Source organism: Physeter macrocephalus, chromosome 8 (assembly GCF_002837175.3).
Source record: "Physeter macrocephalus isolate SW-GA chromosome 8, ASM283717v5, whole genome shotgun sequence".
Taxonomy (NCBI): domain Eukaryota; kingdom Metazoa; phylum Chordata; class Mammalia; order Artiodactyla; family Physeteridae; genus Physeter; species Physeter macrocephalus.
The window spans coordinates 32,170,143-32,184,262 of NC_041221.1; the positions used below are offsets into that span (position 1 = coordinate 32,170,143).

General features: G+C 31.4%; 1 protein-coding gene across 1 annotated transcript in view; it reads right to left on the bottom strand.

Moving 5' to 3' along the window:
* Positions 1 to 14,120, bottom strand: part of CDH18 (cadherin 18) — a 498,169-nt gene that overhangs the window by 27,245 nt on the left and 456,804 nt on the right. Inside the window, exons 9-10 of the mRNA XM_024121138.2 lie at positions 13,506 to 13,627; positions 3,556 to 3,673 (exon numbers count right to left, since the gene is read on the bottom strand). Coding sequence (XP_023976906.1) covers positions 3,556 to 3,673; positions 13,506 to 13,627 — 240 coding nt within the window. The remainder of the gene's footprint in view (positions 1 to 3,555; positions 3,674 to 13,505; positions 13,628 to 14,120) is intronic.

Below are 14,120 nucleotides of genomic sequence, written 5' to 3' on the forward strand. Positions count from 1 at the left end.
CCAGTGGCCATGGCTCACGGGCCCAGCCGCTCCCCGGCATGTGGGATCCTCCCGGACCGGGGCACGAACCCGTGTCCCCTGCATCGGCAGGCGGACTCTCAACCACTGAGCCACCAGGGAAGCCCGTGGGTCCACATATTTTCAACTTTGAAAAATTGTCATGCAATTTTATCTACATATATTGCTTGCTATAATTTCTTTCTAATTCTTCCAAATATTTTATATTCCATATCTGTTAAGTGTTCTCACAATTTTTAAAAATTTTGACGTATTGGAACTTCGTTTGCTTGAATTAATGGATTTTACGTTTGACTTGTTAAATCTCTCTGTGTCCAGTCTAGAAGTAATGCATTTTTTTTATTGTTCTCTCTTTGTATTTGTGTGTGTATATACAACATATACATATATATACACATATACATATATATACACATATACATATATACATCATACATGTATATATACATATGTTTACACATAAATTTTAAATGTATGGATAATTTATATCTATATAGTCTATATGTATAACTAAATCTATGTAATTTCTAGATATAGTTCTATATACATTTCTATATATTTAATACCTATATTTTAATATATATTTTATGTATACATGACATATATACATACATATATATAAACAAAATTTAAAATTTTAATTTCTGTATATATGTTTATATATAATTATGTATATAACGCTAAACATCTATATATTTTCATGTCACTTTATATACTTTTCTATCTATGCAAAAACTGTAGTTTTATTTTAATAAGGAGTTAAAAATTATTTTTATATAAATATTTTCTTTCATTGTATCATTTCATATAATCACTTCTTGTTCTTTTAAAAAAATTCTTTTCTTAAATTTTGAAAATGCTAAACCTGCTAATATTCAAGTATTTTTCTGTTCATTTATGTATTTTGCATGATTCCGAGTGAATTCATTTTCTGATTTATTTCTTATTATTTATTGACTATCTTTTAATTTTTTGACTTTCAGATTTATCATACACAACAATATGCATTTCTCTCTGTCTAATTTTGGAAACAGCTTTTTGTCTCTACTCACTGTTTGCCATAAAGCAGTTTTGGAAATGTCACTAAACCAATGGCTTCCTGATCACTCATCCTGGCTTGGAGTCTCTGTCTTGTTTCTATTGTTCCCTGAATATTCATATTCATGTAAGCAGGGGGCACAGAAGAACAATGGTTTTAATTTTTCCTTCTAGATTTCTTTATGTTCTGGGGGCATGTAAATGTTTACTAACTCACAGAATGCAATGACCAAGCTGAAGGATCCAGTAGGCCTGGACTTGCTGACTCTTACTCTTTGTAGTTTGTTCTGGTTGATGGCCAGAGAGATGTTTATGTACCCATGAATATATGTATATATTATATATTCATTTTGGTATGACTATTCCATTTTAAATTTCATCTTTATAAATTATTATCCATAACTGCCTTCTGTTTATAGAAAAAGCCATCTTGACTCTAATATCTTTATACAGCATCATTAATTCCCCCAATGCTACAAAGTAGATATTTCAAACCAAAACTTAAGGATGTAAAAACTGAGGTTGAGAGAAGTTTGGTGGCTTGTCTTATCTAGCATAAACAAGGCTGTTTGCTCAAGCATGTGTTTTCACCTATGTGCTAGTATCTTTTTTTCAGAAAATTGCTGCTTTTTCTATCTGAAAGAAATTATTTGTGTTATATATAATTTCATCAATTCCCAAAAATGTTTAAAATAAATTAAATGAATTTAAAAATAAATTAAAACATCTTTACTCCCATACAACTGCCCACAGGCATCACATACTTGAGATGGCACAGCTGATTTAAAGCCTTCATATATATGGTTAAAATAAATGTTAAAAAATTTACATCGGCATTATAAACACTTTCAAAAGTGTGTACGTATTTGAGGGGAATTTTTGGAATGTGAGTTTCCAGCACTGGTAATGTTGTCATATAACTAAAATGAGACCTTTTGAATATATTCATTAGTTAAACTGAGAAATTCCAGGCATAATAATCTTGAATGAAGGACTTTTAGTCACTAGTGTGGGTTTCAACAACAATAAAATTCTCTTGTTTTTCTAAAATACTTTGGGAGTTATTTACATTAAATAGCTTGATTACAGCACATCTTCAAATCTAAGTCAATTTTTCTTTATAACATCAAATTAAAATTACTTTTAAAATGTAAGTAAAATTTTTATTGGAATGGAAAAAATTCAACTGAAATATAATATGATTTCTAAATATGTGTTTCTAAATATAGTAAATTTCAATCTACTAAAGTAGAAAGTTTAATGCTCTCCAAATTATGCAACTATTTGAATAGGGGAAAATATGAATTGATTTTCAGATATTTAGCATAGTTAATTATAATATTTAAATACATTTGGGATTGTAAGGTGGGATGTTCAGATGTAAATAAATGTTCAATAGTCAATTAAATACAATTTGTCGTACACAAACATGGATAAATATGTATTGCCATAAGTACAGCTGACCACAGGGATAGTTAAACTGAGACAGACAAATAAGCTTGGTACTTTTATATGAATTTTGTTATGGACACATGCACAATTTAGTATCCCTGTTATGATTATTTAAGGAAGCTTAGGGATAATGGAAAAAATGTTTAGTGGGTTGTCATTTAGTGATTTTATTTTTTCTTGAATTTGAAAATGTTTCTCCATGAAGGGTACAGAGAAGGAATTAACTACTTCAAAATGTACGTGCTATTGTTTCTTTCATGTGATCTGAGGCACGCCTTAAAGCTTAAATAACAGTGTATTCAGATATATGTGATCAAAAACTAGTTTTGAGAAGAAGAAAGTTGATGCCAGTCAGAACACTGTACGTATTGAGTGGCTTGCTGTTTCCCTTCCATACTGAAGAATGACTTATACATAGCTTTGAGGAATCTACCAAATAAGGAATCTAAATCATGGTGAATCTCCTCTAGTTATTATGTTCTTTTTTCCCTACACAATAAGAAGTTTAAACAAAAATAATTCAAAAATTTCCACAATGCTCTGTAATTATGCATATGTATCTACCCATATTTTGGAAAAATATTCATAATAACAAGGGGAAATATAATTTGTACAGCACATCTTGATAGCCTTGCTAAAGCAAGATGATTTCAAACATTGCAGTTCCTTTTCTAATGGTCCCTAGGACATATTTTTCATTTATCCTAATTTAAATATTTTCCACCACCTAGCAGTTGCAGCAGTTCTCATAAACACGTTTGTCAGCTAAGATTTCTCTTAAAATTTGCCCAAGAGCATATTACATGAACATTTCTTGTTTAAAGGGATGCTTCTGAATAAACTCATTGAAAGTTATTTGTACATATGGCTCAATTTTAAACACAAGCTATTCACGGATCATAACACATTAACATCAAACTGACTTTGAATGTTGATTTGCAAGCTGTTCATGAGTATATAAGAATAAAGCAAAGCTGTTCAGGCCTACTCCATATCAAGTCAAAGCAGATACCACATAGATCAAAAAATATATGTATTCATGTTCACCTTCATTGTCCTTCAGAGTGAAGTTTGGGTTTATAGACAGATGTTCATCAAGAAAGAAGTTAAACCTTTGTCCATTGGCAAAATCATCCTTATCAGTGGCACTGATGGTATGAATAACCTACAGAAAAGACAAAATTAAATAGTAAATTTAATTTGGCTTCTTCCCTTGATTTTAATTATATTATAACATTTTCAATATCCAACTTGAGTGTTTTCAAATTCTTATTCAAGTAAAAGTATCAGCTAATTTGCTCTCCCTTGCATTAGACTTTAAGAAATATATTATGGCACACCATATAATCATTCACACTTTATTTTCTAGCATGGCACAAACAATTTAACTTTTTTTTTCCTTTATTACCCACAGTACCTTGGGGCCAATTAGTTGTAAGGTTTTGTGTGAACACCTGTTTGGGGAGATGTGAAATATGGTTTGCACAAATACCAGTATCCCAGTGTTGATGTAGAACAGCCTTTCTGTACATGTTGGTCTCAGTCAGCAAATGCAAAAGCACTAGAATCATAATTTTTGTTTTAGTAGACCTTTGAGATCATGATCCAGCCCCTGTATTTTAGAGACAAGGACTCAGCCCCAAAAGGCGTGTGATGTGCCTCAAATCTGTAAAAATCTGGCAGAGGTAAAACTAGACCACCCAGAGCTTTATGAAATTTTTTAATCCCTAGTGGTTGAGAGAAAGCGATACCCAAATTTGGACTTTACGCACATTAAGGAACAGAGAAAGTTAGAATATATTAAAAAAAATCCCAGGTAGCCTAAGAGCAGCATACACATTCCGATCGTTATAGTCATTACAATCTTTAAAAGTAATATTGAAACAAACAAGCAAGATGATATTTTCCTTTTGAAAAAAAATTAGTATCCTAATGCTCAAGTGTCCTCTTTCCAGGTTTTCCTTAGAGAAATTGAAAACAGAGAGAAAGTAGAGCCAGAAAAATAGTATTTCCTGCATATGAAATATAGTACGTGCATTTCAAAAATTGATACGATTTCTAAGAACATTTTACTCAGTTTCACCGTATTTCAATATTTTACAGTTGAGATAATCCACCAAAATGCATCATAGTTAAAACCTAAATTCCTCTCCAGGTACTGAGACCGTTAGCTTGTGAGGGAGATGAGGAGGAATATAAAGGTACTGAGAATGAGTGGTCATTCTCAGTATTCCCAGTGGTCATGTGTTTTCATGAAGTGAAAGTGAAGAAAGTGAAGTGAAAGTGAAGAAAGAGCTTCAGGGTATAGAAGTGATCAATCTCCTCCATATATTCCCATGGCTCATTCCTTATACCCTTTCCCATCACCATTCAGAATTTACTTTCTCAGCAGGAGATCTGGTGAAAGCCCTTCCCCCTACATATTCCAAGAAGTTTCTATCATTCTTCATTATTTCCCTCCATATTATTTATCTATGAACTGAAAATTTACATAGCTGCTGTTTTGTTTTGTTTTTTTTTCACTGAAAGCACAACTAGTATCTGGACAGATCTTTTTTTTTCTTGTTATTGCCTTTTGACTATAAATAGAATAAACTGATGGTTAATCAGAAGCAATCTTTACGATTTTTCTCAAGCGCAGGAAAAGCTCCATAGCATTTAGAGTGTGCAAAATCTGAAGAAAACAACTACATTTTCTACACGTTAGTTACTTAGTATCAAATTGAAATATCAAATTTTCAAAGTTGTTTTCAGGGTTAGATAAAACAAATACTATCAACCCTCCATGTCTGTGGTTCTGAATCTGTGGATTCAACGACCATGGGCCAAAAATATCTTTTAAAATTCCAGAAAGTTCCAAAATGTAAAACTTGATGCCATGCAGTGGCAACTATTTAGATGGCATTTACATTGTATTTACAACAATTTACATAGTATTCACATTGTATTAGGTATTATAAGATATTATAAGAGATGATTTAAAGTATATGGGAGGATGTGTGTAGGTTATATGCATACACTACACCATTTGATATAAGGGATTTGAGCACTTGTGGATTCTGTTATACTGAGGGGGGCAGGTCCTGGAACCAATTCCCCACAGATTCTAAGGGACGGTCGTATACATTTTTCTTTGGGAAAATAAATGTCTTCTCACTCTTATTCTTCATACATTGTGATTCTCCAATTTACAATCCTATTTCCTCAATGATACCTCATAACATACTGACACATTTGCAAGTTCACTTCTTATCCTAGAATGTAACTCTGGAGGGGATTGGTAAAGAACAATTAATTTAAATAAACTGAGCTATTTATGTTTTCTGTTATCAATGCTTTGGAACAATTTTCTTTACTTCTCATTTCGAAGATAATTTATCACTTATTTTAAATTTTCTTAAATTTTCACAAACATGAGCCTATTCAATGTGTTAAACACTGATATAATTCATATTATATTATGTTTACTATTTTTTGGTTATCTCTGTAATATAAATATCCCTTCCATTTTTATACAGGTAATTTCAAATCTCAATTTACCAGGAAGCTCACTTATGGCAAATTTTTCTTCCTCAGAAAGGGTTCTCAGTCTCATCTACATAGTAAATGATAAGTTGGTTACCACATTTTGTTTAACAGTGAACGATTCATCTTGAACTTCTGTAGAACTGTTGGACATGCATCTGTACTTAACTATTTTTCCATAATATTTCTGAGAGATGATTCTAAAAACCTAGTATGTTGGTCTTTTTTTTAAATCTAGATATTCTCTTGATGAGAGAAGGTATATTCAATTTCTTCTTCGGTTGTTTTACTAATCACCTTTTCTCTTTCATTAGGAAATGGGATTTCCATTTGTTTCCTCAGACTTTTAATAGAAAACATACCTAAGAAGTTAACATGTTTATGATTTTTAGAAGTTTTAAACTTCTGGCAGATATCAGATAAATACCATGTTTCCATTCATCAATATTTTCTACCATTTTTTCAGACTTATTGATTTGTCTACACTGTGCTACCTCTGCTCTCTGTGCAGCTAGCTGGTGATGTATGATCGATAAAAAATTAATTTTATGATTCTCTTTCCTTCTAACTGGACTCAAATGTTTTCTATCACTTGCACATTGTGCAATAAGTACATAAAGTATTTGATTATTTTGAAAGATCTGAGATTTACTCTAACAAAGGGAGAGAAAACTCAAATTGATGGATGGTATTTACAAATAATTACTAGCAGAATTTTTTGATAATGCCCATGAATAAGGATTCTCTTTTGGTAGAAAATAATTAAAACCAATTTTATATTCCTTTTATTAAGTAAATGTATCCCCCTGTTTAAATGTGTTTAAAACATATTTAAAATCTATCACTTCCAGAGTACTTTAATTAGGAAAAATAGTGTCAGAAATTTATACAAATAACATAGTCTTCTATTTGGTAAATGAGCTAACCCTAACTAAAACAAATTAAAAAGGAAATTCTATGGAACGAATTGCACCTTCTTTTAATTAATAAAGTTTGCCTTAGAATATGATCTCAAATGATCAGTTCATTTGATAATAATACCAACTTTTGTTAGTTAGCTGAGGTTTATCTTTGATAAGACGTAAAATCTCTACTGATCTAGTTAAATTTTTCATACAAAGTTGTACCGTTAATAATATCAATAGTACCATGGATATCATGGGGGCAGAGGCTGGTGTTATGTAATAAAATGTTTTATTTTATATGTTATGTTTTCTAAGTTTACTTCTGAAAAGAAAAAATACAGAGGGAAAAGTCAATACGAATAAGACAGAAAGCATTCCCTTTGTTATTTCTCAAAGTTTCTAGGTACCGGTACATCTCAACTATTTCGAATTCACTCTTCTTTGGGAACTGATTTCAAATTTCATGCATGCATGATTTTCTTTTTAGTATTTTTTTATGCAAGGTACTTAAAAGATTTTTCAGAACAGGAAACTATATTAACTCAGAGAAATATATTGTTGAAGTTTATATTGATACCTGAATCAACCTGAACTCTGTTCTTACATGTGGTTTGAACCTCTGCTTTCAGAAAAGACTAGTCTCTTTGCTGTAGCCACATGCTGTTACATTTAAATGCACAACATCCATAACAGACGAGTCTGTAATTCCAAAAGCAATTGTCATAGAAAGAGGAACTGTCGCAATACAAACACGCTTCAGAAAAGCTATTTCACAAATCATTATTTAAATAGTTTCCTATTCCAACTCTGCATCAAAATATACAGTTTCTCCAGAAATGCTACAACCATAAGAGTAAATGAACCAAAGACCTCAAAATTAAATAAAAGAAAGATTCAGACAATCTTCCACTGTAATGGGTTAATCATACAATTGACTACATGAATGGGTAATGATTTGTTTAAATGCAGGTGTAATAAGCAATAATTTTAAAATGATGTTTTTATTCCCTCGATGAAAAGTCTAAATTCATTTTGGTGAAGAGTTGAAAACAAAAGCTCAGATAACATAAAGAATCCAGTTTTCTTACAGTGACATCTGAAATCATGCAATACTAAAGACAGCAATGATGCTAAATGTGAATATAGTTTACAAAGAATAAGCAGTAATCACATAACTTAAAATATATTAGAACTTTGGGGCTAGGTCTAGCAATTATGTCTTAAAACTAGTAACAGTTATATGAAAAAAAGATAAATACTATATAAATGGTTAATGGGACTCACAAAAGAAACGCCCTCTCTAAAAAATGGAATAACTTTTCACCTGAGGAGAACAGGACACCCCACACTTAAAGGAATTTAAGATTTATCTAGTCGTATACTCATAGAATCTCAGGCTTGGAAGGGCCCTGAAATTCTGACAATTTTCTTCATTTTAGAGATGAAGAGAGCACTTGTCAACATCACATTAAATTACTTCTTAGGAAGGATACAGAGTTTAGGTGGTCAGTGTAGAGGGTAAAACAGAAGGACCCAGGCTAACAATGTGACATTAAGAGGATAACATGGCCAGTGAGAATGCCTGAATGGACTTCCGCAGGAGCAAAAAGTGGACAACATGTGAGGTCAATGGAAAAAGTCAAGGTCACACGCCAATATGAAGAGAGTTCAAGCCAGAAAACTGAGACTAGCATTTTCGATTACAGAGAAGATGTTTAAATCCACAGGGGAAGGATCAGCTGAGCCAAGAGCAAGGGCTGAGTATCATCTGCTCAGAAATTCAGTAATTTCACCTACACCTACAAAACTGGTACGTGTGAGGTGCTCCTAATACAAGATCACACTTTATCCTTGAAGTAAAAATAATTAATTAATTAGTTAATTAAAACAAAAATTTTAGAAGAAATAATCTAAAAAGAAAACATCTAAAAAAAGCTGATGATTTTTGATTCTTTATGTCACATTTCAAATGATCTAAGTTTAAATTCTCTGAATAACCTAGGAACCAAAGAAACAAAGATTCAGTGAGGGAAAAGTCCTAAGTTTACTAAAAGTTGTTATTTATAGATTAGGTAATTGACACCTAAGAAAAGCAATATTTATTTCTAGATATTTTATTTTCTTAAAGTGATATTAAATGGTATAGTGTTTTAAGTTTCATTTTCTAATTGTCTCTAAGATAAAGAAAAAGAAGAAATACATTTATATTGACCTTATATTTAGCACAAGTATCAATTTTATTCACAATTTCAACTACTGTATAGTAGTATTACCGCTATTGTTAGTAGTTATTATTAATGAATGTTTAACTTTATCGAAACCTTTGGCTTCACCTATCAAAATGAATTTTAATTTTTCTCCTTTTCATTTTAAAGTAATTAGTTTTTCTGGATTTGCTTTGACAATATTTTATTTATGATATTTCCATGTTCATGAAAGAGAATATCTATAATTCAAATTATATCCTTCTCAGGTTTTGATTTCAAAGTTTGTTGTCAGCATAAAATGAGTAAAAAACTGATTGCCCTTTTTTCCTTTTTGATACAGTATATTTTGATTATCATTCCATTTAAATATTTTCAATTTTTATTACTTTATTGCCTCATGGCTTATTTAAAACTGTCTTTCTTCACTTCTGATGGAGATTTTCCTAGCAATATTTTTGAATTAGTATCTTGCATTATTTTATTGTAATAAAAATGAGGCCATTTCTTTGAAAGTTATTAAAACTTGCCTTGTGGTCCTGAATATGGTAAATTTTGGTCAATGTTTTGTGTAAACTTTGAAAGAATGCAGAATCTAAAGTTGTTCAATGCAATGTTCTACATTTGTTAAACAGTAAAGTTTGTTAATTGTGGTATTCAATTTTCAGTTTCCTTAATAAAATTTTATGTGATTATTCTATCAGTTTCTGGTAAAAGCATACTAAAACTCTCAGCACAATAATCTCAGTAGACATTTCTTAAATATTTTGGTGATTTTATTTTAACATAAATAAAGATATATACTTCTTTAAGTTTACATTATATTTGCTTGCTTTTTATTTTTCTACTTGTTCCATATTTATTATCTTATTTCTTGGTTTTAAAAAAAATTACCATGACTTCTACCTAGCTATTATAAATTTGTGTACTAAGCCTTTCTCTTTTATTTTGCCTATCTTGTGTTATAAAACAAAACTATATCTCAACAGCAAATATGAAGCTTTGTCATTCTAACTTTGAATTTTAAAAACTTCACAGAAATTCACAGGGTTGTTTTGGAAATATTAAATTGGTTATACACTTCATATTTTATTAGGTTTACATTTTAGTTTTGAAATATGCCCTTCTAGAATCTTTGAAAATAGGTCCTATATAAAAAGATTTTTTTCCCTTTATCTTTGTGTCATAAAATATAAAAAAGCAAGGTAAAATCACATGCAACAATTGTGTAAATGTGTGAACTATTTAATTGAATGAACATTTTAATAAAAATAATAAAGGTCAAGAAATAAAACTGTCAGCATCACTTTATTTAGGAGTATTTTAAATTCCAATTTCTATTATCTGGTTAGTTACATAGTCTTTTACTATTTTATTACTTAAACTAAAAATTACTACATTCATTCTTGACACATAAAATCTATTATAAATTAGTAGTTTATCAATTACCCCAAAGTTAAGGAGTTTAGAATATTTTAACTTTGTCTCCTTCCTTCCGATACCTTGTTCCCATGTATACTATGTATATTTTAAACCCCAGAAAATATTCCTTTGTTTTCTATTCACTCATTAATAATTTATTGTTAACAATATATTTACTGATTGCTTTGGTCTTTAAGGATTCTTGCCACTCCAAGATGCCAATTTGATTATTTTCCTTTTTCTTCTTCCAAAAAAAGCTTTAATGTGTGTATTGGCAAGGAATTGTCACTTTTTTTGTTGTTTTTGCCCAAATACGAGTTTTTCTTGTCTTTATTTTTAAGGACTATTTTTGGTACACAGAAGAATTCATGGTTGTCAGATAGTATCTCTGGCTCTTTGGATTTATCTTTCCTTTTTTTCTTTTTTTTAAAAATCTTTCATTCTTCCTGATTAAATAATCAGGTTTGAAATTGTTCTTTTAAAGGTTTTGAGTATTATTTTTATATTCTACATACTAATCCTTCATTGGATAAACGGTGTGCAAGTATCTTTTCCAACTATGTGGTTTTCTTCTTATCCTCTTAACAGGGTCTTTCAGAAAGCAAAAATGTTTAGTTTTGATCAAGTCCAATTTATCAATTTTTTTGTTTTATGGATTATGCTTTTGGTGTCATCCAAGAACTCTTTGCCTAGCACTACATCCATTTTTTTCCCCTAACAGTATTATGTCTTTTTTCTCTAGATGTTTTAAATTTTAAACTTAATTTTATTTCTGAAATTTTATTTCAGTTCATCTAGCTAAAGTTATTTTTGTAAACAGTTGCTTAGATTTTTGATTTTGTTTTTCTCTATGCTTCTTGAATTTTTGACGTGTTGCTTGCCAACAGTATGGAAAAATTTTCAGTCATGATCTCCTCAAATATTACTTCTGCCCAGTTCTCTTTTTTAATATCCCTCTGAGAATTGGAAAACTTGTGTATTAGACCTGCATGTTTCATATCTTTCATATTCTTATTAATGCTTTCTATCTTCTTGTCTTTCCATGCTTTAACATGAATATTTAATCTAACCTACTTTCCAGTTCACTATTTTCTCTTCAACTATGTCTAATCTGATGTTATTACCAAAAATGAAATCCTATATTAAGTGGCTGTATTTTTTAAAATCGAAATTTTCTATTTGCAGGTTTAACATTTTTCTCAATTGTACTTGTATAATATATGTTAAGAAAATAATTCTAGGATGTGTGCATCCATTTCTAACACAACTGAAGTATGATTTGGTAAGTAAATCATTATATATCTGTACCATAAAATACTGTTTTTGAAATAGTGATATGGAAAAATATTTAAGCACTAGAAGTGATAATCCTAATACATTGCTAAGAGTAAACCAGATAACCTGTAAATACTTTCAAATGTAATTTTCAGTCATTTTGTCCTCATTCATATTTTCTAATTTTCTTGTGAGAAATGAACATGAGAAAATTTCATGTTTTTACATAAAGTGCCTTCCATTTATATATATGTAAATATCTCCCCTGGAAATATTTAAAACATATAATCAATGATAACTTTTGCAAGCCATAATTGATTGTCCCTCATACACAAATACACAAGGCAATGTTTCTCAGGACTATAATTTTGTCACAACCTTCAAAATGATTTAAAATAATTTTGGATGATATATTTATTCTGGTTTGCCAAAGATAGTAAAAGGGGCTATCTGACTCAGCTGGACCTAGACCCTTTTGACTTTTCTCAATTCATCTGTGGCCAACAGACTTCAAGGTGTCCATCATGGAGTGCATGCCTCTTTGTAATCCCTTCCCCTAAAGTCATTGTGACTTGCGTCCCACTTCTGACCAATAGAATGTGGCAAAAGTGTTGATATATTACACTGATTACATTACATTATATGAGACTGTCAGACTCACCAGAGAGACTCTCTTTACTTGTTTGATGAAGTAAGTGGCCATGTTGGGGAACCCATATGACACACACACACACACACACACACACACACACACACACACTCTGGGTGGCATCTCAGAACTCTGGGGAACACTGAAGAGCCAAGGAACATCCTGAAGCTCTCAGGTCTGCAGCTGAAAGTAACTGAATGCTACCAACAACCACGTGAGCTCGGAAGAGATCCCCAAGCCTCAGGTAAGAACTCAGCTTGATTACGTCTTATGAGACTCTGCAAAGACCTAGCTAAGCCATGAGCAGAATTCTGATCTGCAGAAACTATGAGATGAAAAATATGTGTTGTTTTCAGCTGCTAAGTTTGTGTAATTTGTTACACAGCAGAGAAGACAGATGCATTCCCTTCCCATGTCCCACTTGCTTTATGGGCGTCAAAACACTGGCCTCCCTTCGGAATTGTCATGCTCCTTTAACTGGCTGCCATGTAACATCCAGATTCATGTCTTATGTTCAAGCTCTTCTCTCCATCCTTCACTCTCCCCACCTCCACCAATCATTCACACTCTTCATGTTAAAACCTAATCATCTTCTAGTATCAATATCACTCAATGGCCACTGTATGTGACTCCCTCATTCCCTCTAAAATATGTAGACCAGGCCAGTCTGTCCTCCCCACTCTAGTCTCTAAGCTTCATTAGGACAGGAAGAGTTCACTGTTTTCTCCTCATTTAATACAGGGCTGTACCCAAATCATTCAATATCATTTTATTGGTATAATAAATGCATACATGAATGAGTTCATTTGTTGAATTACATTTGGGATCTGGAGAAAATGTATTTTCTATGAGTCTCAAAAAATCTATTTGGTACTTAAAATAAAGCTTTATAAAATTATTTTTACTAAGCACAAAAATAACACTGGGGGATCTTTGAGGATTATATCTAAGAATAATAGAAATAGAACTGCTTATTTTTCTTCCATTCAAATGCTAGGAAGGAAAAAATTAACTTACCTGGCCAGGCTTAGAATTTTCACAGACAACAATATCGTATTCCCTGGCAAGTTCGGGTGGATTGTCATTGACATCCAGAACTCTAATGACCACTGTGACATGGCTCAGCAAACTTGGATTGTCTGCAAAACACATAGGGATACATTTAGTATTTCCATGCACACTTTAGAGGCTTGGTTTAAAACTAATCTCCTTAATACTGTAGCTTGTCACTAGCCCCATATGCTGCAGCAGGACTTTTGGCAAAAGACGACTTTATGATGGCACTCTTTGTTAGAACTCATTAACTTACAGAAAAATGAAAAATGAACACCAAGGCATGACATGAATGCTAAAATGATATTTTGTCATATCAAGGAAATTACATGTTATTCAGGAACTGAAATGGGAGAAAGTTGTCAGAATTCATTGTATGCTGTCAGAGTCTAAGGGATGAACAACTGGTTTCATCATTAATCTAAGAAAAACAGAGTAGTTGGAAAAAAAGTCACATAATCTTTAAAACATTCAAGATTTCAAGTCTAAATCAACTTGGAGAAAATAGAAAGTAAAGTTCTTTACACCAGGGTAAAATTTTTCTTACAGGAGAATATATGCAGTTTGCGGTGTCAAGTC